The 22,224-nt window shown below is 42.5% G+C and overlaps 1 protein-coding gene across 2 annotated transcripts in view; it reads right to left on the bottom strand.

Moving 5' to 3' along the window:
• The window catches only part of FLT1 (fms related receptor tyrosine kinase 1), a 109,138-nt gene that overhangs the window by 30,377 nt on the left and 56,537 nt on the right, over positions 1 to 22,224 (bottom strand). For both annotated transcript variants that reach the window (XM_083849558.1, XM_083849559.1), the window contains exons 12-15: positions 16,305 to 16,413; positions 10,197 to 10,487; positions 5,366 to 5,512; positions 3,450 to 3,581 (exon numbers count right to left, since the gene is read on the bottom strand). In XM_083849558.1, the coding sequence (XP_083705684.1) occupies positions 3,450 to 3,581; positions 5,366 to 5,512; positions 10,197 to 10,487; positions 16,305 to 16,413 (679 nt within the window). The remainder of the gene's footprint in view (positions 1 to 3,449; positions 3,582 to 5,365; positions 5,513 to 10,196; positions 10,488 to 16,304; positions 16,414 to 22,224) is intronic.

Raw genomic sequence — 22,224 nt, 5'->3', positions numbered from 1 at the left:
CTCATGCAGATGGCAAGTAACAGCCTCTAACCCTTGCTCAGCAGAACCTGGAGAGGCTGATGGTTCATTTCTTGCCACTGTTCCATATGGCAGGACTCACAAAACCTGTGAGACACAACACAGCCGCCCCGGGCAGGAGGCAGCAGCTTCCCCACGGCTCCTGTACGCGGGAGTTGGTGAAGGGATGCAAAGGCGCTGTCTGTGAAATGCCCCAGTGACTTTAGGAAACCAGAGCACGTTTCTCCAATCTGGGGTTGGGTTAGGTTATAAACATTGGGTTCCTAATCTTATTAAAGCCTGGCAGCCAGAGCTGGCTGAACGCCTTGCAGCGGGGTACGAAAGGGCTTGATCTGAAGCAAAACAGGTAGGGTAGGGCACTCGGGTGTCAAGCAGGGAAAAAGCAATGGCTGAGGCAACAATTCCTCTCTGCTGCACCCAAAGTGCCCCCCACCCCTACACTAATGGGTCCTGCCCTGCTCGACCCAAATGATCTCGTGGTCACAGCCCCGCAGCACTGGGAAAGGTGCTCAGAGATGCTGAGGGATTTCCATCCTTGAAGGTTTTTGCAATTCAACCAAAACCACCTCTGACTAGAGGTGGAGTTGATGATGATCATGGTTTGAGCTGGAGACTAGGCTAGACACCTCCAGGGCTCTCTTCCAACCCACTTTGGAGATCCCCTGTAGTATCAGGAGTTTTAAGTGTCCCCTGATGTTCTTCTTTTCTCTTACGGTCATCCACATAACCCAGGCTGAACCACATTCAGTAAACAAGGGACTTCCAGATAAACTTCACGGAAACATTCCTGATGACTTCAGAATCAGTGTGGTCCAAGAAGGACAACAGCTTTATGAGATACAAAGTCGGAAAGGTGGGTAGGTACAGAGACAGTTACATGAGAAGCAAACTCCCTTTCCACAGTGTCAGAGCAGTTCAGTGGATGCTTCACAAATGTGATTGATGCTTTTCTTTCCCATCAGCAGGGATCATGTGAAGTTACGAAGCAATAGCTCTAATTCAGGGCATTTTGCTGGATTCATTTGCTTGTTACAGGCCTGGATTTCAGTGACTGTGATGGTCTCCTTTCACCAGCACCCTTGCAGGCGGTTGCACTTCTGCCGCCAGCTCTCTCACTGGCTCCCACTGGGAGAGAGCGGTGTGCCAGGGTCACCAGAAGAAGTAAGGACATTGCTTCAGTGGCAACTGGGAGCAGTGCAGCAAAGCTGCCCGAGACAGCCTGTGTCCCCTCCATGTCTCCTCCGTGTCCAGCCTGTGTCCCCTCCGTGACTGCTCAGGCAGCCATTTCTTGTCCTCGTTAAGTCCATTCAGATTCACTGCCTCTTCAGCTCCTCAGCCAAGAACTAATGGACAGCTTGCTCTAACATACCCACAAACACAGTCCCTTGTCTCCTCAGACAGCCCTATGAGCACGGCTTCCAAACCAAACAAGGTCTGTGATTATTTAAAGACAGCCCTTGGATTCCACCATCCATTCATCCATGGCTGGTACAAAAATAACGCATTGTTTTATCTGTGAGCATAAGAATGTTTTTTCAGAGGAAATAAAAAGAGCAGACAGTTTCCTTCCTGGCTCATTTGCAAACTGCCCTTCCAATCTGCTCAGCACAGCCACCGACGTGGGGCATTGCTCTGCCGCCTTTGATCTGGAAAGCCAGGGGACGGCTTTGTGGCAGTGGCAGTGGCATGGTGTGTGTGCTGAGAAAGGCAAGGAAGGGGTAAAACCTAGAGAGGGACCCATGTTAAAGCCTCAATTTTGTCCCTGCAGGCTGAGGGATGGTCTGTGAGGCTGCCATTCCCCAAGAGGAGGACAGGGACTCCACTTCGGAGAAGACTGCCAGGTCTGGAGTGAGCGAAGATGTTTCCAGTGACATCCCCTTGTGCAGTCAGAAGAGAGGGGGTAGAAAGGCATTTTCCCTGATGACAGCAGATAAGAAAATCTCTCTCTCTGTTGCATCTAGTCTCAGACTATAAATTTTAATAGGGTAGACTTCATCTCCTGCTCGTCTAAGAGCTCCCATAGGAATCACGCAAGCACATCGTCAGCAGTCCCCGCAGGGCATGTAACCAGAGAAGAAGCCTTCCTGGCTTCTGTCTTCATTTTCTCTGGTTCATGCACAAGGAGATATGACTTCCTAGAAGCCATCTGACAGAACGAGTGTGGTTGAAATAAATAGCTGAGATACAATGATACAAAAATCAATACCATAATGAATTACATTGTCCAGAGCTATCAATTAGCATTGGTTGCATTGGACAGCTAGTACTTAAGGACAAGTCATTCTTTTAGTGATTACAATAGCTGTTAAAACCCTAGCATTATTCAGAAGGAGATGGGGGTTTTTAATTCCTTGATTATACCCGTTAGGCCAGACCACATGTACGTATTCTTATCCCTGATCTTTTAAAAGAGCTTCGTTGTATCGTCAATGATACCCATTAACTGAAGCTGCTCTGCTGACACACACGTGGCAGGAAATCAATACTGGTTTACCAGCTGTAATTGTCTTTTGCTGTAGGGCACTATCCAAATACTCAGCAGCATTCAGATACATTTAGCAATTCTATGAGAACAGCTACAAAGACATAATCCCTGCCTGAGAGACCAAGTGGTAATCAAACTGTCCTCTAAAAAGAGAAACTAAATGCACTTAGGACTATTTACTTAAAAATGAGATCAATAAGACAGGTTATGTCAAATTCATACATGGCACTGACTTACATGGAGAATGTCAACCTGCTTCTCCTATCTTATAACAGATGAACCAAAAAGATATTCAATGAAACTGAAAAGTCACTGAATTAACTTTATTTTAATGCAATGTAAAATTACTTAGTGGAAGTCACTGAGGTGACTCAGGTCTGAGTCAAGCTTGGCAGAAGGCAGAACAAAGCTGGATGTTTAAAGGAATAGCAAAGTAACTCAAGTAATGGCTACAGAAATCACTAGATCATACCTACTTCTTACAGTAAGTACCTTTAAAATGCATTTCTACCTATTGCTAGGCTAAAGTCTTCTGGCCTGATTTGGCAGTTCACTTTACATTGAAAATAAGCAAATGAAAATATGCCAGACCTCTAATTTTTGTGGAATCAACCTGAAATGGGAAAATGAGGGGGTAGGAGGGTGTTCCTTATTTTGTTTTTTTGTTTGTTTTGATGATGCTAAATTTACATCTGTCTTCTACCCTGACCTGATCTTTGTTAGGTTGAAGCAATTCTTCTTTTTAGGTCAGTGTAAACACTCTCTGAGTTAGCATTTCCTGTTAGGCTTCCTTTCCAACCTGGTACGTTTCCCTTGCTAGGACTTCCTTCAGATTGCTGCTTTCAGAGCTCCCCACATGCTCCCCAAGTCATACCCCCCCACCTTTCCAGCCAGAACAAGAACATCACTCGGGCAAACTTGCTCTTCCCATGTAATGCACCTTTACCTTGTACTGTGACATACGCTGAGCTCTCCACAGACCCTTTTAGGTTGGTGGCTATGCACTGGTAAAGTCCTTCATCCTCCTCTTTTACTCTTTCAATAAACAACATTCGGCTTCCGGGCCCTAAAATTATTCCTGTGAAATGAAATATTTTGCAATGAGCGGTAGCCAGGGGATAAACAAAAACAGACACTTGTGTAATAATATCTGCTTCAAGTTTTTCCCAAAAGAAATCTGAGCCGCAGACTGTACAGCGCAGTGTTCTCTGCAAGAAAGCCAAATATGCTTGGAAGCTTTGGGAACCTTTTGGAAATTAGTGTTTACAAAGCACTTGTGTGAGTGAAAAAGCTCAGCCTAAGGGAATTAACCTGGGAGCAGTTGATATCTCGTGTACTGATTAGCACTGTGGTTGGACACTCGTCCAAGCGAGCTTCTCAGCATGTCTCCAAGTTTTAGAAAATGGGTGGTCTGACCGCTTACCACTGCACTCACAGGAGCAGTTCCACTGCAGAAGCAGCTACAGCTTTGAGCACTCCCAAGCCCCAGCTCACTTGCTCGTGTGGCAGGGGACATTGGGCCCCTTCTCAGAAGGACCCCAGCTAATGCAAGGAGACGTCCCATGAGGTGTACCCTAAAACATGGAAGTTACCTGCAGTTTTCAACACCTTTCTTATTCCAGCTGGGTCAAGCCTTAAACCAGCCTGGATGATATTCCAGCAAGCAAGGAAGGGGCAGGCAGCAGATTTGGCCTCAGCCTGCCTTTCAGGAGTGATATAGCCAGGAAATGTGCAGTCAAGTACACACTTGTGCGTTTGGCTCCATCCGAACCACAGTCCCATTGAAGTGTACTCCCACCATCTATTCCAGGCAGCTAACTAAAGTGCTCTGACCTACCCTGTAGAAATGTCTTCCTGGATCCTAACCTCATGTGTTGCATTATGCCCAAGTTAAGCACATAACATCTATTCTAGACGACAGTGTGAATAATGCACACTACAACTATGTGGTCGTGGTAAAACTTCACAGAATCTGGCTGTATATAAAGTTCAGTGACTGTGTTGGAAGTCTGTGCATGCCTGCAACTCACTTTGACAAATACGCAGAGTTCTTCCTGTTGCCTTTACTCATGCCATAGTAATTTCCAAGGCAGGACAGAACCTCAAATATAAATTTTCTAAAATGCTGGTATTTAAGACTACACAGGATTCAAGTTTCTACAGACCAAACCTCCTGAACCATTTCTGCTGAGCCCATAACGTGATCTCATTGTGTGCTCCTGATTTGAATGTGCATGAATTTGCATGAGAAAGGTTTTCCTTTTCCCCCCATCATTCACTTCCACCTGAAATCTCCAAGGAACACTTCCATATCAGAGCTGGAAGTTTAGTAGCATAAACTGATGTTTGAAGCTAATTTGGACACAGCAGAAAACATCTCCCAATTTTTTCCTGCAGTAGCAGCACGTCACCTGGGAAGTTGTTCCTTTCTGCTGCAGGAAACATTGGATTCCCCTGGTTCAGGCAGACACATTTCAGTTTTAGGGACACCAGAGGTGGAATTAGCCTGGCAGTTAGGCTGTGAATCTAGAACAAACTTTGCATGCTTGACCAGAGGCTTCCCCTGGTACTTGTACACCTCATTCAAGCTTGACTTTCTCCTGCCTATCTGTACTCTGGCCAAGACACCTGGTCTTTAGGCTCCCTCTCTAGTAAATGAAGAGAAATAAGATACTCTGGAGATGACTCTTCTAAGATGCAAAATGAGATATTAGTATCTATATTTTTCCCTCTGAATCCACAGGGACCTGTTGTGTCTACACCTCCAGCCTGGTTGACATTTTGGAGTGCAAATGGTCTCTGAAAGCACACAGGGCACAACAAAAAGTCTGTACAAGGTGGGGGGACATACAGAGCTCTCACCTGATTCTTGGTGTATTTCCTCATGGTTTTTAAGCCAGGTTATCTGGGGCTCAGGGATGCCACGAACCTGGCAGTCCAACATGGCAGAGTTACTGGTGTTCACCGTCTGATCCATGAGCTGCCGCAGCAGGGCTGGTGCCTCTTGAGCTACGAGACAAAACAACACCTCCGTTTTACATTCCTGTAACTGTGGGGGCTAAATTATCCTCACTACCCGCGCTTTACTGATGTTAGAGACTGCTAGTTAGTTGTTCACAGATCTTATTTACTGTTCCATTTTGTGTTCGGTGTGTGCTGAGTATTCCTGTTACTCAGCAGGAGCAGGTTGTGATGGCCAACAAATACCCAACACTGACCTCATTTAACAGATTTCCTCAGTTCCATTATCAACCATGGGTTTACCAAACATGGGTTTACCAAAAGCACCACATTTCTATGAAAACGTCAGGAGGAAACCCTGAGACCAAAGCTGTCAACAATCAGCAGGACACCCTTGCAGCAGAACATCACTGATAGCACTGCACAACACACCATGATACCCACGAATGTGAATTTTATCATTTACTTACTTTAAAGAACGCATTTATGAATTGCATTCAGTAAGCCCACACAGCCTAAAATGAGAAACGATGAGCACAAAAGAATTGTGTTACATGTCCCAACGTCTTCACAAATTCTTCCACTTCTGTGTCTCACATATTTGGCTGAGCACACCAAGGCCTGGCCAAACCACACCACCGCTCGCCTGCCAAAGCTGCTCTGGTGAGAAATGTACCCATGTCCTCCGGCAGCCCACGGACTCTGGAAACCCTCATGGCAGGGGCTGAAGCTGAGTGCTAGCACACCATGCATCATAGCGACGCAGCTCCTGTTTCACTTTAATCTACTAAAATCCAGGCAAACACAATGCAATAAAACACTTCCATGACATTTAGTGACAGCGAATATTGGGAGCGCGGCTCATCTGTACTGCTTCTGCTCGAGGGCTGAGCAGAAGGGCATTTCAAAAACACTCTAGACATCATGTCAAAGTCATCCTGGAAAGATGCAAAACAACAAATCCCTCTTATCCTCTTTTCAGCACTTTACCACTCCTTCCCCCATTTCATACAGGGCTGAAAGGCGTTCTGACAAAGACCAGGGTACTTGCAGCATTTATGTGCATTATATGGTAACACGTCTCTGTCACACTGGCAACTCTCACGCGATCCTTTCTGGTATTTTGTTTCCTTAAAAGCAATGGTGGAGAATCCAGAGAGCTCCTGAGCAATCTCACAGATGCAGACGCACTGCAGATTCCCTTGAATTCCCCAGCCCCGCAAGAACTGAATTATTTGCAAGTTTTCTTTTCAAGGATGCTGCCAGAATTAGTAGTCACTAACACAGTGAGACACACATTGTAAAATATGAAATAAAACAAAATAAAATAATAAAAAAAAACCCTCCCCTTGCAGATTTTTTCTTTTGGACTGCAGTAGATATCAATACCCCAAGTTCAAGTATAACACCGGCTAAATTTCTGACACTCTGTGTTTGGAAGATTATACTCTATCCTCTCACAAAAAAAATGACTGTCTATAAGACATTTCCATCTTCACAATCATTAAGTTACCAGCTGTGAATAAAAGCTCTCCTGAAATGTTAAGCACCTACACACCACCAGCTTACAAAGTGTGCATGAACCCCGCAGAACTAAAAGCTTTGTCATGCTTTTAACCTGTCTATGAGCAGGCACCTTTTGACACACATACACAAGCTGAGAAGAGCCCCATGTTTTGCATTTATCAGCAATAAATGATGGACACCCCAGCCCAGACATCCAAAATGAAGGCAGACAAGATGACACAAACAAAGGCAAACCACACATTCCATGAGTTATTTGTGATTAATTTTAATTTGTTTATAGCCATACACTAAAGTTGGGTTTTCATATTAAAAACTTTCTTTCTTAAAACTCAGATCCAGTCACCATTCACATACTTCCAATAATTTCTCTGCTGCAATCAGCTGATTTTTCAAGGACTCTGTCAACCTGAGGGTTAGGTTTGCAAGCCACCTGCTTTCTCCTGCTCAGTTTTGCAGCATAGCCGTGGGGTGGGAGTTTCAAACACAGGCTGTGCCTCCCTGCTCTGCTTGCCCCAAAGCTTCAGGGCTGGATGCCAAGGGCCAGACTCTGCTCTCAGTTGCCCCAGGGAACTTCATTGTAGGCAGAGTTTGGCCCAGGGCAGTGACGAGAGGTCATAGCAGGGAGAAGGGGGCACCGGCGTCACAGCACACAGAAGACCCAGGGTGGTATGGGGGAGAATTTCCATTTCCAAAAGCAATCAATGGCAAGAGGGGAGAACACATTAAGGTTTGTTCATTTTGGTGTATACTTCCCATTCTGTCCATTTTTTGCCCTTTGTTACTGTTATGTTTTTTGTTCACTTATTTTTATTTACCAGTACAAAAATATAAATACAAGCTTTAATTTTAACACTTAAAAAAAAAAAAAAAAGAAAGAAATATAATTCACACCTTTCTCCCTAAATAATATATTACACAACAAAAAGCAGAGAAACTCCCCAAACCACTGAGGTTCCCCCATCCTCTGAGGACATCAAAAGTGACAGTAGTCTTTATCTGGCCACTGAGAACTGCTTTCCAGAGAGTTTTCTCTGTGCCTCCCAACAGAGGTGGCCCCACAGAGATTTCACAACGTCCTTGCACAGCGTGGCCCTCCGAGCACCAGTCAAGACCAGGCTGGCAGGACGTCCACCCAGCAGTAATGCACATCATTGCAATTCACAACCATTTCATGGAGGAGCAGGCTAATGGCCTAATTTTTTTTTTTTTTGATCCACACTCATATTGCCTGGCAACTGGCTGCTACAAGTCATCACAGTCCGGCTCCCAAGGCCATGGAAAATTCAGAACGTCCTGTCATCACCGCCCACCTTGCCATCAAATGTCTTCTCACAAAATAGCCTCATCAAAAAGGGGATTCTGTATTGTGATCCTTCTGAATACTTGCAAATGCTACAGAGCACATTTACCCCATTTTTAAGCCATCACCAATGATTTCGCTTGCTTTTTAGGCATATTTTAGGAAAAAAAGAGACCCAGGTCCCTTTGCAAGAACACATTGTTTCTGGAAGCCATCACACTAATAATGAACAAAAGAGCTACTGTATACAAGCAGGCTATAGGTGACATTTCAAGATATAAATGATTATTCTTTTCTTTACTCTGACAACTTCCAGGTTATCAATTGTTTTCTAAGCATTTTAGGCTCCATGAAGCTGGCATTATGGGGAAATGCTATTGTTTACCCTTTCACACTTGACAAAAGCAATTCCCACGTGAAAGACAAGTTTAGCCGTGGGACACAGTCTCGATACCTAAAGGAGGAAATAGTCTGGTGAGTTCCCAAGCGCAAGAAACTGTCATGTTGTCACCCTCTATTTTAAAAGCACAGCCACTTTGTTCCTTCGCTGTAGCTATTTTGGTCACTACGGTCTGTTTTGTTATGGCTTATGTAAATGCTATATGAGTGATCAATCATAAATGTAACCAAAAATAATAAAAGCTATGTATTGTAAAAAAATAAAGTTATCAGATCTATTAAAAATAGTAACTTCTTCCTTATACAGAATTTATAATACACAGAAACATCTCATAGCAAAATCGTGACGAAGGAATCAAAAAGGGAAACAATCACAAGGAAGTTTAAGGTTGCCCTTAATTCTCCTTCAGCAGTTTAGTTGGTTCTTAATCCCCATAATAAATCCAATTGTCATTTGTTACCAAAAGCAATGAATATTTTTAATGGCTTCAGTTTTGAACCTCTGTTTTTATAAAAAAAGTATTAAACCTCTCACTGTGCTGGCTGCAACCTTGTCAGTCATGTTAGTGGGATATTTCTCTTTTAATAAAATAATTACAACATTACAAATTCCTGTATCTTCAGTCCAGGAACAATACTCATGCTTTTTATCAATAGCTTTTTACATTAGTGCAGAACTGACTTTAAAAATTGACCAACACAGCAACTGGAAATCTACCTGGATTTATTTGGAGAAACACAGTTCACGTCTGTCAGTTTTTAAATCATCATTATTATAAATGATATTATAGGTCTGTGCATTATATCAACATTTTTATTTCTTCCCTGCATACTTCCTTTAGAAGATACTTCTTAAGATTAATGTACTTTAGTGTAGAAAATAATTTCAAATAAATAAGCATTAGAACTTGCTCAGCAGGTAATATTTATAAGTCCATCAAGATCAGATTAAAATAAAAAATATATAGTCCAGTCAATCTCAAACTGAGTTGTGCTCATTCTGCACATTAAAGTTAACTTATTAAATGTCCGTTGTTGACTGAAAACAGCAGTTTTTTAAGTTAATCAGTTTATTCAGCTTTGACACTTTTGACGAGGCCGATATCAAAGTGGAAGAAAAGATTGATCCAAAGTTTTCCTGATCGCTCAGTAGGAGACACAGCAAGAGAAAAAAAGAACAACATGCAAAATGTAGCACAGGGGATCTTCCAAACCCCAGCTTCCATGTGCTTTGTCAAAGCAGAAAACACCCGTCTGAACTCAACTGGAAGCTCATGCGATATGATTTTGTTTGCTATTCCTCCTATGTCCAACCCATGGGGGAATGTGCACCACCTCAGGGCCTGAAACGTAGCAACAGCAATAAAAAATCAAGATGATATGAGACACCTGTTACTGTTTAATGAGTCCTTTAATGTTTTACATTGCTTTGTGTTGTACAATCATTCCTTGTGCTCTTATATTTGAGGATCCGAGAGTAAACAGCCTTTTTGTTGCAGTGCTCACCTCTGATTGTAACGTCTTTCTTTTGAAGCACTTCTTTCCCCGTGTATATGTTCCTTGCTCGGCAGACATAGGTGCCTGAGTGTGCCAGGGAAACGTTCTTGATGGTCAGAGTGAGGGTGATGGAGTACTCCTTGTTGAGGGCCCTTCTTGCTTTCGTTTGGTTGTTGACTGTCCTCGGTAAAATCCAAGCGATGTCTTTGTACAGGAATTTGTTGGCCGAACAGGACAATACCAAATTCTCTCCTTCAATGGGCATTTTTTCCAAATTAATGTGGAATCCACTCGGTACATCTGTCAAAAATCAAGAACACCCTTTAGTTTATGTGAAACGAATGAGCCAAAATTAACATGGCATATATTTTCCCCTTTATCAGGAAGCCTTTGAACTGATCAATGTCGTTGTCTTCCTGCTGAAGTCTCTAATCTTTCCTTCCATATGCTAGGCTCCAGCTATTCTTATAATTTGTCTTAGAGCTATAAGACACTTGGGCTTGGACATCAGCTCGTGTAAACTGAAGCTGCTCTTGGAAGTATCGAGCTTGTATAAATGTTATGCCAAGTTAAGACAGACTGGGGCAAGGTACCAAAAGCAGAATTATTTAAAGACAACATGCTGGGACTATGAAAAAAGACAGAAATTCTGGTCCCAGCTGCAGCTTGTGAACTGTGTGAGAGAAGATGAATATCTAGAGGGTGAGAGAAAAATACTGCAGCTCATCACGCTTGGATATATTGTTTTCTTTTTATTTATCGTTAGTCAGATGAGTGATTTTTTTTTTTTTTTTTTAATATGCTTAAAATCCAGAGAAATTATGGAATATGTGGTTACGTGCCTGAATTTCCCTTGGAACAGAGGTATTTACTCCATGCACTTCAAGCATATCAGCCACCCAAGAGGAAAGCAGAATCAATATCCTCTGGCCTGGTGCCAGCTGAGTGCAGGCAGTGTCAAGGAGATCACTCTATGCAGACTGCTTAGCATTAAACATAGGTGAGTAATATCACCTGAGAGAAATCAAGGACCGCTGCACCAACCATTTCCTCAGCATAAATACGACTTGAGTTTTAACAAGGATTTTGCATAGCAGATAGTTCAGGCAGGAACTGATTTAGCCAACAGCGTAAAAAGCCTGACTTGCAAAGACACACGGGCGGTTGGATGCAATGTTATGGCAGCCTCCAGCGCCTTGGGAAGGGCCTGGACTCATGGCCTTCCTGGCCACCTCCTGGCCCTCTCCACTGGGGCTCAGCCATGCCGCCGACCTAAGTGAAAGTAGAAGCAAGTTCCCAAGAGAAAACACTTCTAAGTTTTTCTCCTAGAATGCAACCTCTCTTGGTTTATTTGTAGCAAATATTCTGATAAAGTCATTTCCTTCTCCCTCCAGTGAAATCGGCTTTGGCCATTTTCAATTGTTCTCTGTTCTCTCACTGCTAATTGCTACGGCACTTGGCTGTGAAGTTGCCTCAAGACTGTAAGACCAGTTTCGTCCTTCATAAGTGAGAATTATGCCTTCTTTTCTTGTCTCTTAGAGCATGAACAGCTCAACACAGACTTTCATTCAGTTCCACATTTGTCAGTGTCACTTCAGGCCTAACGTCACTGCGGCAGGGTGAAGAATATGTCCCCAGAGAACAACATCCCACACCCTCTTTCAGTAACCTCTTTCATTGATTGACCAATCCACTAGAAATCTTCTTCTGACTCCCTAAATTCCCAATACTAGCATTTTATACTGGATTTGTGATGAATTGTTCCTTTTATATTTCATTGTGGTCCTCTTTTTTCCTCTTTCTGGCAAAGAAAACTATAAAAAGCCTTTAATAAATTTATTTATGAGTGACTACCATCATCATGCTCTTTGATATGGAAGGGCATGTGGAAAGAGATTCTGGTTTCAGTTCAGTATGTATCAATTGGAAGTGCCACTAAAATGAAAGAAACCTTTCCCTACACGGGGTACAGCATATTTAACATAAAATTTCAAAATGCAGACATCTACTAGTTTTGTGTACAGGCAAAAGTTTATAGTCATGGAATGACACAAGTACCTCCAGAAAGCAATGTAGCCCATTGTCTTCAGATGAATCAAATTCCAGAGATCCTGATCCCTCATGATTAATTATGAAGTGTTCTTGCATGACCAGTTTAGGCTTAGATCTCAACTTTAATGCTTAAGTTAGATGAAGCGAATCCCATGCTTGATTTTGTTGAAAAACATTGAATTCAGGAACATTTAAATCCAACCAAGGTCCAAAGTTTTGATCTAAGAAAGCGCTGCATCTTACCCACAGTGTATCTGAAATTGTTCTGATATGTATTGGGAAAGCAAGGACACTGGCCTAGAATACTGATAATTTTTGGCTTTCACAGGTGCCAGTGCTCAGTAAAAGCTAGGAAGAGCCAAGCAAAACTCTAAAGATGGAACTAAAAATCTCCTGGGACTGAGGCAAGTGATCTATTTTTAACATAGAAGGATAGCGTGCCAACAGAATAATATAGTTGCAACTATTTCCATGTTGTCAGGTCTGGAGCTCTTCCTAGATGTGTCTTCTGTGAAGAAAGACTATTTTCTGAATAAATCTAGGGACAAAAGCAAAATGCACAGGATTCCGAAAGAATCATTTGTTTAAAGGCTACAAGCCCCCTAATATATGACACCTCTCACCAATTGTTACAGTCTCAGACTAGCTAAATAACATAGCTGGGAATAATGTAAAAGGGTTTTATTTACTTTAGTGATTTGAAGCTTCCTGTGGAAATAGCTCCCAGGTTTCCTGATGGAAGATTTTGTTTATCTTTGCCAAGCGCCATCAGGAATCTCAAAATAAAATGCGCCTAGTGACATTGGGAAACCAGGGAGATAAGGCAGAGCTGTTCCTGTTTCACCCTCTGTAATTGCAAACACACCCATGGGCCTGCTGTGTGCCAGCAAAACAGCCCAAAATGTAGGGAAAGGGGCAGGCTGGAGGGAGTGGTGCTATCACAATTAAATTTGGTATAAAGGTGTTGCAGGGACTGTTTCAGTATCAGCAAGCAGGAGAACTCAGAAATCACTCTTCCATGTCACTTGTACATAAAGCTCACAGCTACTTTTGTACCTTGAGTGAAGATTTGGCTTTAGAAATAGGTCAGTGTGTCAATACCCCCAAAATTACCTTCATCTGAAAAAGGCAATAGGAAAAAATTACTTCAGAGCCCATGGATTTCTTGTCCTACACCCTCAGGCACAGGGCACAAAACTATACCACCCTCAAACCTCCCTTAAACCCACATGCAACTTGCACTTTGAGCTGCTAAAAATTATGAGAGATTTACAGTAATGTAAAAGTAAGTGCTTGTTGTTACAGGGTCATCTCTGCTACATTTTCTTGTTCTTACACCTACCTTTCCATGAAGGGGCTGACTGCAAAACTAGGCTTGCTGAGATGAGCTTTGCCTCCCCAACACCTTCCCAGTGGTTTCAGCCTATAGAAAAGAGACTCCTCACACCAGCACAGCTGCTCCACTAGAGCATGCACTTTTCCTCATCCTCAAGGCACGACCTGACCAAGATAGCCTCCAAGGAGAGGGATGTCTCCATCTGCTCTCTGGGATCCTTTATGTCCTGTCCCTCTTACAAAGGGCAGCAGCTCCTCTTCCTAGTAGCCCCAATAATATAACATAAACTAACCCCAGGCTGTCACCCAAGAGCCAAAGTATTGGTTTTGAACTCATCAGAACAAAATACTCTGCAGTGTCCTGCCCACTTTGTTTACATCCGTCATCATTAGGGTCTCTTGTTTTTCAATTCTTTAGCATGTTATTTAGTGAATGAATGCTGGAGAAATGACGCATTTTTTTCACTGACGTGAACACAGGCTGTTACCCAGCCACAGCAGTTTGGTCTCAGCCTGACAGAGGAAAATTATGATTACACCACGCAATCAACTGATGCGTTATGTGCACAAAACAGAAAAATGAGTCTGACTTGATTTTTTTGCAAGAACAAAACAACAGTATTGTTTAAACAAGCTGCCTTCAATCAGTGCAACTGAGCGTCAGCGGATGAACAGGACTTTCCATGTCACACAATTGAAGTGCTCAGCTCCAGGAACTAAAAGGACAAATGCATTTCAACATCACCACCCTATATAGAAAGTTTGCCACCAGTGAAGATGTTAAGAATTTCCAAGCCATAATAAAGCAGCCACTCCTCTTTCTGAACACCAGCCAATACCAAAGTCTTCAAAGGAAAGTCATAATATTCTGCATGTTCTCATGCAAGTTCTGGTATCAAGGAGAAGGATTTCCTTCTATCCCTGGTCAGGATCTGAGAATATGAGATCTAAGAAGGGAAACTAACTGTCATGTCAAAACACTAAAATATCCAAAACTTTGAAGGGGAGATTTGCGTACTGCAAATCAAAGTTCAGCTTCATTTGGTTTCTTCCACGTGATGTTTCGAAGACTGGGGAGGAAGAGCTAGACAAGGTCATATTAAAAGAGCAACAACCTCTATGAGTGAGTCTCAGTGACTGCTCAAAGCTACGTGGGAAGTCCTCACATGAAGATAAGAATATGGCTCAATTGGCACATTAATTTATGTAGAATTATGTGTCATTTTTAACCTTTCTGTTCAAACAGACACAATGTAAGGGCAGGGACCAAAGCAAAACTGTGATTTGGGAGCTGGGGAAGCAGTCATCTTTGAGCTGGCAAATGTTCTTGTCACATCCATTAACAGAACATGGAGTTACTCTTCTTGTTTCTGTGTTCTAACAAACAACTTGCCTATGCAACACTTATCTGTCTACATTTCAAGGACTACTTCTCTTGCTTGGTACTGAATTTCCATATTTATAGATAATTGGGACTTTCTAAATGTAGAGGTGTACTATTACAGCCAGAACACTTCAAAAATATAATTTTTGGTCCACAAAATGGTGTGTGTGTGTATGTGTGTGTGTAGAGAGATCTTACTCCTTTTTTTAAACCAAATTTAGTGTTTGTCTATTCTCTCTTGATAGCTCCCTGTAGTAACAGTACGAGTTTCACTAACATTGTTCATCAGAATGATAAGCAGGAGACTGACAAGAAAAACAGATAAGAGAACCAGCAAAAATTAAAACAGATACATTGAAATTACTTTTCCCTTTAGCTTCAAGATTGTGATTTGTGGAATTAGGTATCAGAATATTTTAACCTTTCATCTTTTCTCATGTTTCTGAATGGTTTTCATTTCTTTAATGACCTATTCTGAAAGCTGTCATTAGCCTAAGTGCTCCATGAACTACTGCTTTGTAAACAAAACTAAAAATAAATCTTACACAAGAAAACAAATCCTTTGTTTTGGCATCTGCAGACATTATGCTTCTAAATATTGCAGTAGTTATTCTCTTAAACTTGTCTTTTTTTTTTTCTCAGTAATTCCTAATGTCAAACCATTTAATTGTTTGTTTCTGAACCTGCAAATGCTTACATAGTGATGGATAAATAACTGGAAACATGCTTGTATGCACGGCTAACACGATGAGCCTTCTTGGTGTCATGGCCCAAATCCCATCCAAGGGCATCTTTCTCAGAAAAGGGAACAAAACTCTGCAGCTTGCACCCTGCCACTTTTCTACCTACAAATAGTCCCTGAGAGCTGTGAGAGGCTGCCCAGGTACTCCTGGCCTCCCTCCTCTGGTACCTGTAGATGTTGGCACTGCTATGGGCAGTGAGCTGTGACACGTCCTGGTTGGGAGCAGGATGAGGCTGTAGACACAGTCAGTGTCACACATGATGCTGGTGTGTGAGAATACAGTACCATTGCACATATAGAATGATTGCAGAGTCTAGGTGATTTAAAAGGAGGAAGCACAGGTTGCTATATTTGGGAGCAATTTGTGTCATTCTGGGATAGCTGATGAAGGCATGAGTCATTCACCAAATTTTGTGACCTTAGAAATCCAGAGCAGCCGCTGTGACAAACCCTTTCAGGAGCACCAATAGGCATGGAATAAGTTTATACGTGCACATATTAAAACAAGTCTCAAACTTTGGGATATGAAAATGCCATCACAGCCTGACAATTATAATCATACGACTAAGAAGCACGTTTGGCTCTAGCGGGGAATAGATCTTACCTGTTACAATAAAGCTGACATTTCTTTCAGCTTTTCCCACTTTGTTGGATGCCACACAGCTGTAGATTCCAGAAGATTTGGCTTCAGCTACAACGAGAGTGCTGGCAGTCTGCGAAAGAAAGAAGAGGTTCAGCTCTCGTTGGATCACGAGCTCGGTTAAAGCTTCCCTTCTCTGTTTCCTAAGTTGATAGTCCTATGATTCAGTCTCTCCATTCATTCAGTGACAGGCACCACTGAAGCTATTTAAAGGAGGTATCGCCACATAAAGTTCTGGAAAGGGTGGAAGAATAACAGGAAATAAGCTCCTTGAGAGACCATTATATTATCAGAGCTGTCTTAGCCAAAAATCTTTGAATGTATCTCTCAGGTTGATTTATCTCTTGGTGCTGATGTGATGATAAGCTACAAAACATTAAACATGACACAATGTGGTCTGCCTGAGGAGATGACCAGCCTGTAGGGCAGCCAAGACTGTAAAGGGAATAGATGAGGAATGCCTCAGGCAGTTGGATAACACTGGGAAAAAAAGGTTTGGCACTACATGCATTTGATTTCTCTTTCATTTTCTCCTGTAAGTGTTAGGTGAAAAATGACAGAGGCAAAAGAGAAGTTTACTCATCCTTTTTTTGGACTATCTCCTCTTCTTGGATTTACTACTTCTATTATTAAGTAATATGTTGGGTTTCTTTACATTGCACTCTAGCACCATCTTAAGAGGTTCACACATATTTTCACAAAGTGATATAACTTGCAAGATGAGACTTTGGAAGGCCAGAGGACAAAAAGTAAAACAAAACAAAACAAAACGTTGTAATAGTAAGAGTTATACCTTCATGGTGATGGAAAGCCATGGTCTAATGTCTTGGGCACTGAGTGAGAGAAGAAAGTTACGCACAGGCAGCTAAGGTGTCATTCTGATATGGAGCTGAGACATGGGGCATGCACAGGGGGCTCAGCATTAGGACACGCTCTCAGGTACAACAGTAGCTCAATTTTCTGTCTTCCTGTCCCCTTTTTAGTTCTTTGGCAAAATGTGCTTTGACTGGAGTTATGGTCAGAACTGGGACAATGATGAAAGCAAATTGAGTGGCCATGGAATCCTGTTGCTTGGAACTGTTTGGGTTTTCTAAAAATCTTCAAAATAATTTCTGTGTAATTAATACATTCTTTTAAGTCTGTCTGATTGCTGCAGCTCAGAGACAACCACAAGAGTGTGAGTCAGTACTAAATAAGGACCAGTTATCTACACTTTTACATAAGCAGTGGCTGAGAATTTGTGCTGCTTCTGCCTCTTACTCAAAGACTTCATGGCAATCCCCAAACTACTTGTTGTACCCCTAAATAATACAGACCTTCTGTTTTCCCAAAAACTTTATTTGTTTGAAAAAGTCTAATACTGCAAGCAAACACAGTGAAGGCAAGTCATTTAATTTTGGCCAAGGTATTTATTTTAGAAAGCTGCCTTATGGCCACATCAAAACAACAAATGATGCTAATAGCACCTCTACCCTGTTAAGCTGTGCCAATGGCCAGCTACCTGTCTGCTAGTAAATTGCATCTAATTTTCAGCTAGAATTTTTCTAATCTACCTTTTTGGCTTTTCTGAAGGAGGCTTAGTAATACTAGATAGGTAATTATAGCCCTTTAAAAATTTCATACAATTTGGCTAAATTCAGTAGGCTGACCTCTATGAATTCCTAATTATAAAGCATGGGTCCAGCCCTGCCTGTGTTTCGTCATTCTCTTTGAATTCCTTCCAGTTTTTAAATAAAGTGTGGACACAGGGCCCAGAAGCAGGATTCCTGCAGCCGTTTCATCCACACTAACTTGGAATGGAAGGAAGTCCCACAACATCTGCCAGAGGGCTAACGTGGGTGGCTAGGAACTGCTTCTGCCATCCCAGACTTTCCACAACAAAGTCATCCTTTCTTATGTCACTTAACATTACCTCATAGCCCCTTTGCCCAGGTAGCAAAGACCTGTGACCAAAATGCACACTGAAGGAGAATGAGACTCTTCCTCTCTGACTCCAGGACATCTGTCTTGATCCTACTATACCAAGAACTAGACTATTTCTGAGCCTGAAAAATGCATGTCAATTATTACTCCCACAATTACTTTAATAGTTTGCGTTATTATTATTATTATTATTATTATTATTATTGGTGGCGGTGGTTTATTTTGTCCTGACATTTTTATGTATTAGTTTTTAATGAAAAAAATATCTGAATTTTACTGTTCCAGCCCACTACAATGTGATTATTACTTTTATTACATTGAGAATATCACTTGCAATCATACTCAAGCAGCTTGATTATAATTACTGGCTCCAGTGTTAATAGATTATACTTTTACTTGTATATTAAATGATGCTAGAGGACTTGCCTGGGCACTGAAATCCAGTGATTTATACTGCTGCCTTGTTCCCAACATTGCTTTGGTTTTGACCAACTTGCATTGTCCCAAGTAATCCTCTAGCACAGTCTAAGGATCACTCCCAACAAGCAATTCCATTTAAGCACCATCTTTGGAGGGTAAGGGAGATAAATGCAATGAACATAGGCCCTAGCGCAATACCACTGCTATGTTTATTGACTAATACAGAGGTAGCCACAGCGTCTAGAAAAAGCAAGACTGACTTTGCAACATAACAGAGTATTTTAGAGACAAATTGTCTCTGCGTAAATTTTTGAGCTTCTAAATTAGTCATAAGGATAAGATAACGTTTCTTTGAACAAGTCGTGAGCCCTCCAGTGGTGCAGTCTGTGTTCTGCACTGTGAATGCCAGCCAAAACCTACCAGAGAAGCGGTGTATACAAAACTAAGCCTGGCATGCTTCTGTTTATTGAGTAATTATAGCTGTTGAGATCAGTCTGTTCTGTGTGGTTTCCCTATACAGCTATTGCTGCAAAAGAAGCAAGAGAAAAAGTCTTCACAGCCTTGTGTCGTCTCTCTTTGCAACAGAGAGTTTCAGGCCATGGATTTGCAACCAGATAATGCACAAAAAGTCTGAATCCAGTTGCTATGATCAGAGAGAGAGGAAGAAATCCTTCCTGGCATGCTTGGCACATTGAACCTGCTCCTCTGTCCACAAACCCCATTTACCACCAAAGCTTTGATCCTTTCTGCCTCCTTCCTGCACCCATCCCAGCTGAAGCACCTTACTACAGGCTCATTTAAGAGCCAGGGGCTGGGGAAGTGAATCACACACTGATACTGCTTCTGCCAGCAAATAAAAGAGGCATAAAGCAGACACTCTGAGATGGAAGAGGAAATTACAGATTTGTTCATGGTGGAAAGTGATGAGGAAAAGACTTGGGGGAGTGTGCACAAAGTGCAAAGCAGTGTGCGTGGTCTTTGTGGTTGGAGGCAGGGCAGTCTGGTGGTTCTCCTGGAGTGTCTGCTTGAATTTCTCTCATCCCGTAGTAGCTTAGTTGGAGGGTTGCCACTGCTCCAGCTGATGGCAGTGAAGCAAATGGAGGTTTCAGCAAACAGTTGGTAGCCTGCCTCTTAGAAAGCCTCTGTGCATATATATGCTCCATTCAGAGACTGTTGTGCTAACTAGGAAATAAATGAAAATATGATCTCCTCACCCCCTTGGATTTATCTTTGGCTAAAGGAAACTTATTTAGGAAGATACATGTCGAAATATTGGCAGCACACAGTTAGATTGTTCTGCTTATGCCAAAGACACATGATCTGCATGCCTCATGCTGGGAAGGACCATCAGTACAAAACATCTGGACAACATGCTTCACCTTCAGGACCACCAGTATGGCCACAGAATAAACACTAAAATGTCTTCAATAGCAGGACATGAATACGTGCAGAATAACACTTCTTTCCCCAGGTCTGACAAGCAAAACACTGCTGTTTAGCAAGCAGAGCTTCAGTTTCCCTCTGCATCACATATTGTTCTTCTTGAGCAGGCCATGAGACTGAACACATCCATCTGACTCACAAGGAGGTCACACTACAGACAGCTACACACCACCACAGGCACCTCCTGCTCTCCTTCTCAGGCCATACATAGAGTAAAGCAAGATTAGATTCATGCCTCCCCTACAGACCCAGGAAGGGGATGGGTTTCAGGAGTTGCAGCTCAGCAGAGGCAGGTGCCAAGTTCTCCTGGTTTTAATCTCACCAAATGCTAGGCTCTGCTGGCACCTCCAAGTCATCTATTTAACGCGTTGACAGAAATTCTAGTAGCACTCAGGAGGGCCTCAAGAGAAGTTACAATGTGCTGAAAGAGAGGCAGGCTACACTCCCAGTGCTATCTTTAGCCTGGCTTCCTAGGAAGATCACACTGTCTGCCTGTCCATCTGTCTGCCAGTCCTCTGTCCTCGGTAATTTTTTAACCCATTGCCTGAGTTCAACCAAAATTGACAGATAATCTCAAAGTTCAAAAGTTCTCCTATGTTTTATGAGAACCATTTGTTGGGTAGAGGAGAAAGACTAAAATGAGTGCTGCTGTAATGAGCTAAACAGCTCTTTCTTTTATTTTGGGTACCAGCTGGCCAATCAGCATGGATGTACGGGATAGTCAGAGGGCACATACAAGGACTCAGGACAAGCAGAACACATGCTTCCTCATCTCATCAGTAAGGAGGGGACATGGGAGAGAGCTACAGGCTTAGGGCTTGGCATAGAAGACACAGGAGAGATGGAGTTGTCCTATATTCCAAGGCCACACCTTATGGGTCATGTCCAAGAGGGACTGACTCTCCACCTTGATGTTGGACTGCGACAGTTTCTAATATTACCAACAGACAGCATATGTTAGAACGACCCATTATTGCCAGCCAAACCAGAGATGGACAAGCGCAAGCCTGGCTTTGGTCCTGTAGAACCTTTTTACAGGGTAATTTCTTTCCATTTGCCCTGAAGTCAGGTGGCTTTATCACTCGCAAAGGATGGGACCACTAAAAATTTGTGTCAGTAAGGCATTAGGTATTTATGCATTGAAAAAAAAAATAGGCCATACATGTATATATATAAGCACAATTTTATGCATTAATATTCTTTATAACCATCTGCCCTTCTGTCTACTCTCTCCTTCCCTTGTTTTTCTCATCCTTTCTTCTTGGCCAACACCTTCTATTCTCACTCATCTGAACCCACCTTCTTCGCCATCTTCTGTGTGTTCTCCATCCCCAGGATCTTTGTCCAGTCCCTCCTGCAGCTCCCTGTCCCTGATATCCCTGTACAAGGAGTACTACCTCCTTCTTTCAAAGCTGTTCATTATCCAATGTGTGGTTTATCCAATGCATGCACACACAGGAGGGAATATGCATATACTGCAGTGATACCAAAGAATGCCTGAGCTCTTTGCATCTCATTATCACAGGTCATTCACAGGTTCATATTTTAGGAAACCACTGATGATGATGGTGATGATGATGATGATGATGATGGTAATAATAATAATAATAATAATAATAATCAGTATTAGGCCTGAGCTATAGTTAGGAGTTACAGTATCACAGTATCACAGATTTCTAGGTTGGAAGAGACCTCAAGATCATCGAGTCCAACCTCCGACCTAACACTAAGTACTCCACTAAACCATATCGCTAAGCTCTACATCTAAACGTCTTTTAAAGACCTCCAGGGATGGTGACTCCACCACCTCCCTGGGCAGCCCGTTCCAATGCTTAATAACCCATTCGGTAAAGAAGTACTTCCTAACATCCAACCTAAAACTCCCCTGTCGCAACTTACGCCCATTCACCCTCGTCCTGTCACCAGGCACGTAGGAGAACAGACCAACCCCCACCTCTTTACAGCCTCCTTTAAGGTAGCTGTAGAGAGCGATAAGGTCGCCCCTGAGCCTCCTCTTCTCCAGGCTGAACAAGCCCAGCTCCCTCAGCCACTCCTCGTAAGACTTGTTCTCCAGACCCCTCACCAGCTTGGTCGCCCT

The sequence above is a fragment of the Anser anser genome (assembly GCF_964211835.1).
Source record: "Anser anser genome assembly, chromosome: 1".
NCBI lineage: Eukaryota > Metazoa > Chordata > Aves > Anseriformes > Anatidae > Anser > Anser anser.
The sequence above is the reverse complement of the archived record's forward strand: the minus strand, read 5'-3'. Positions and strand labels throughout refer to the sequence as shown.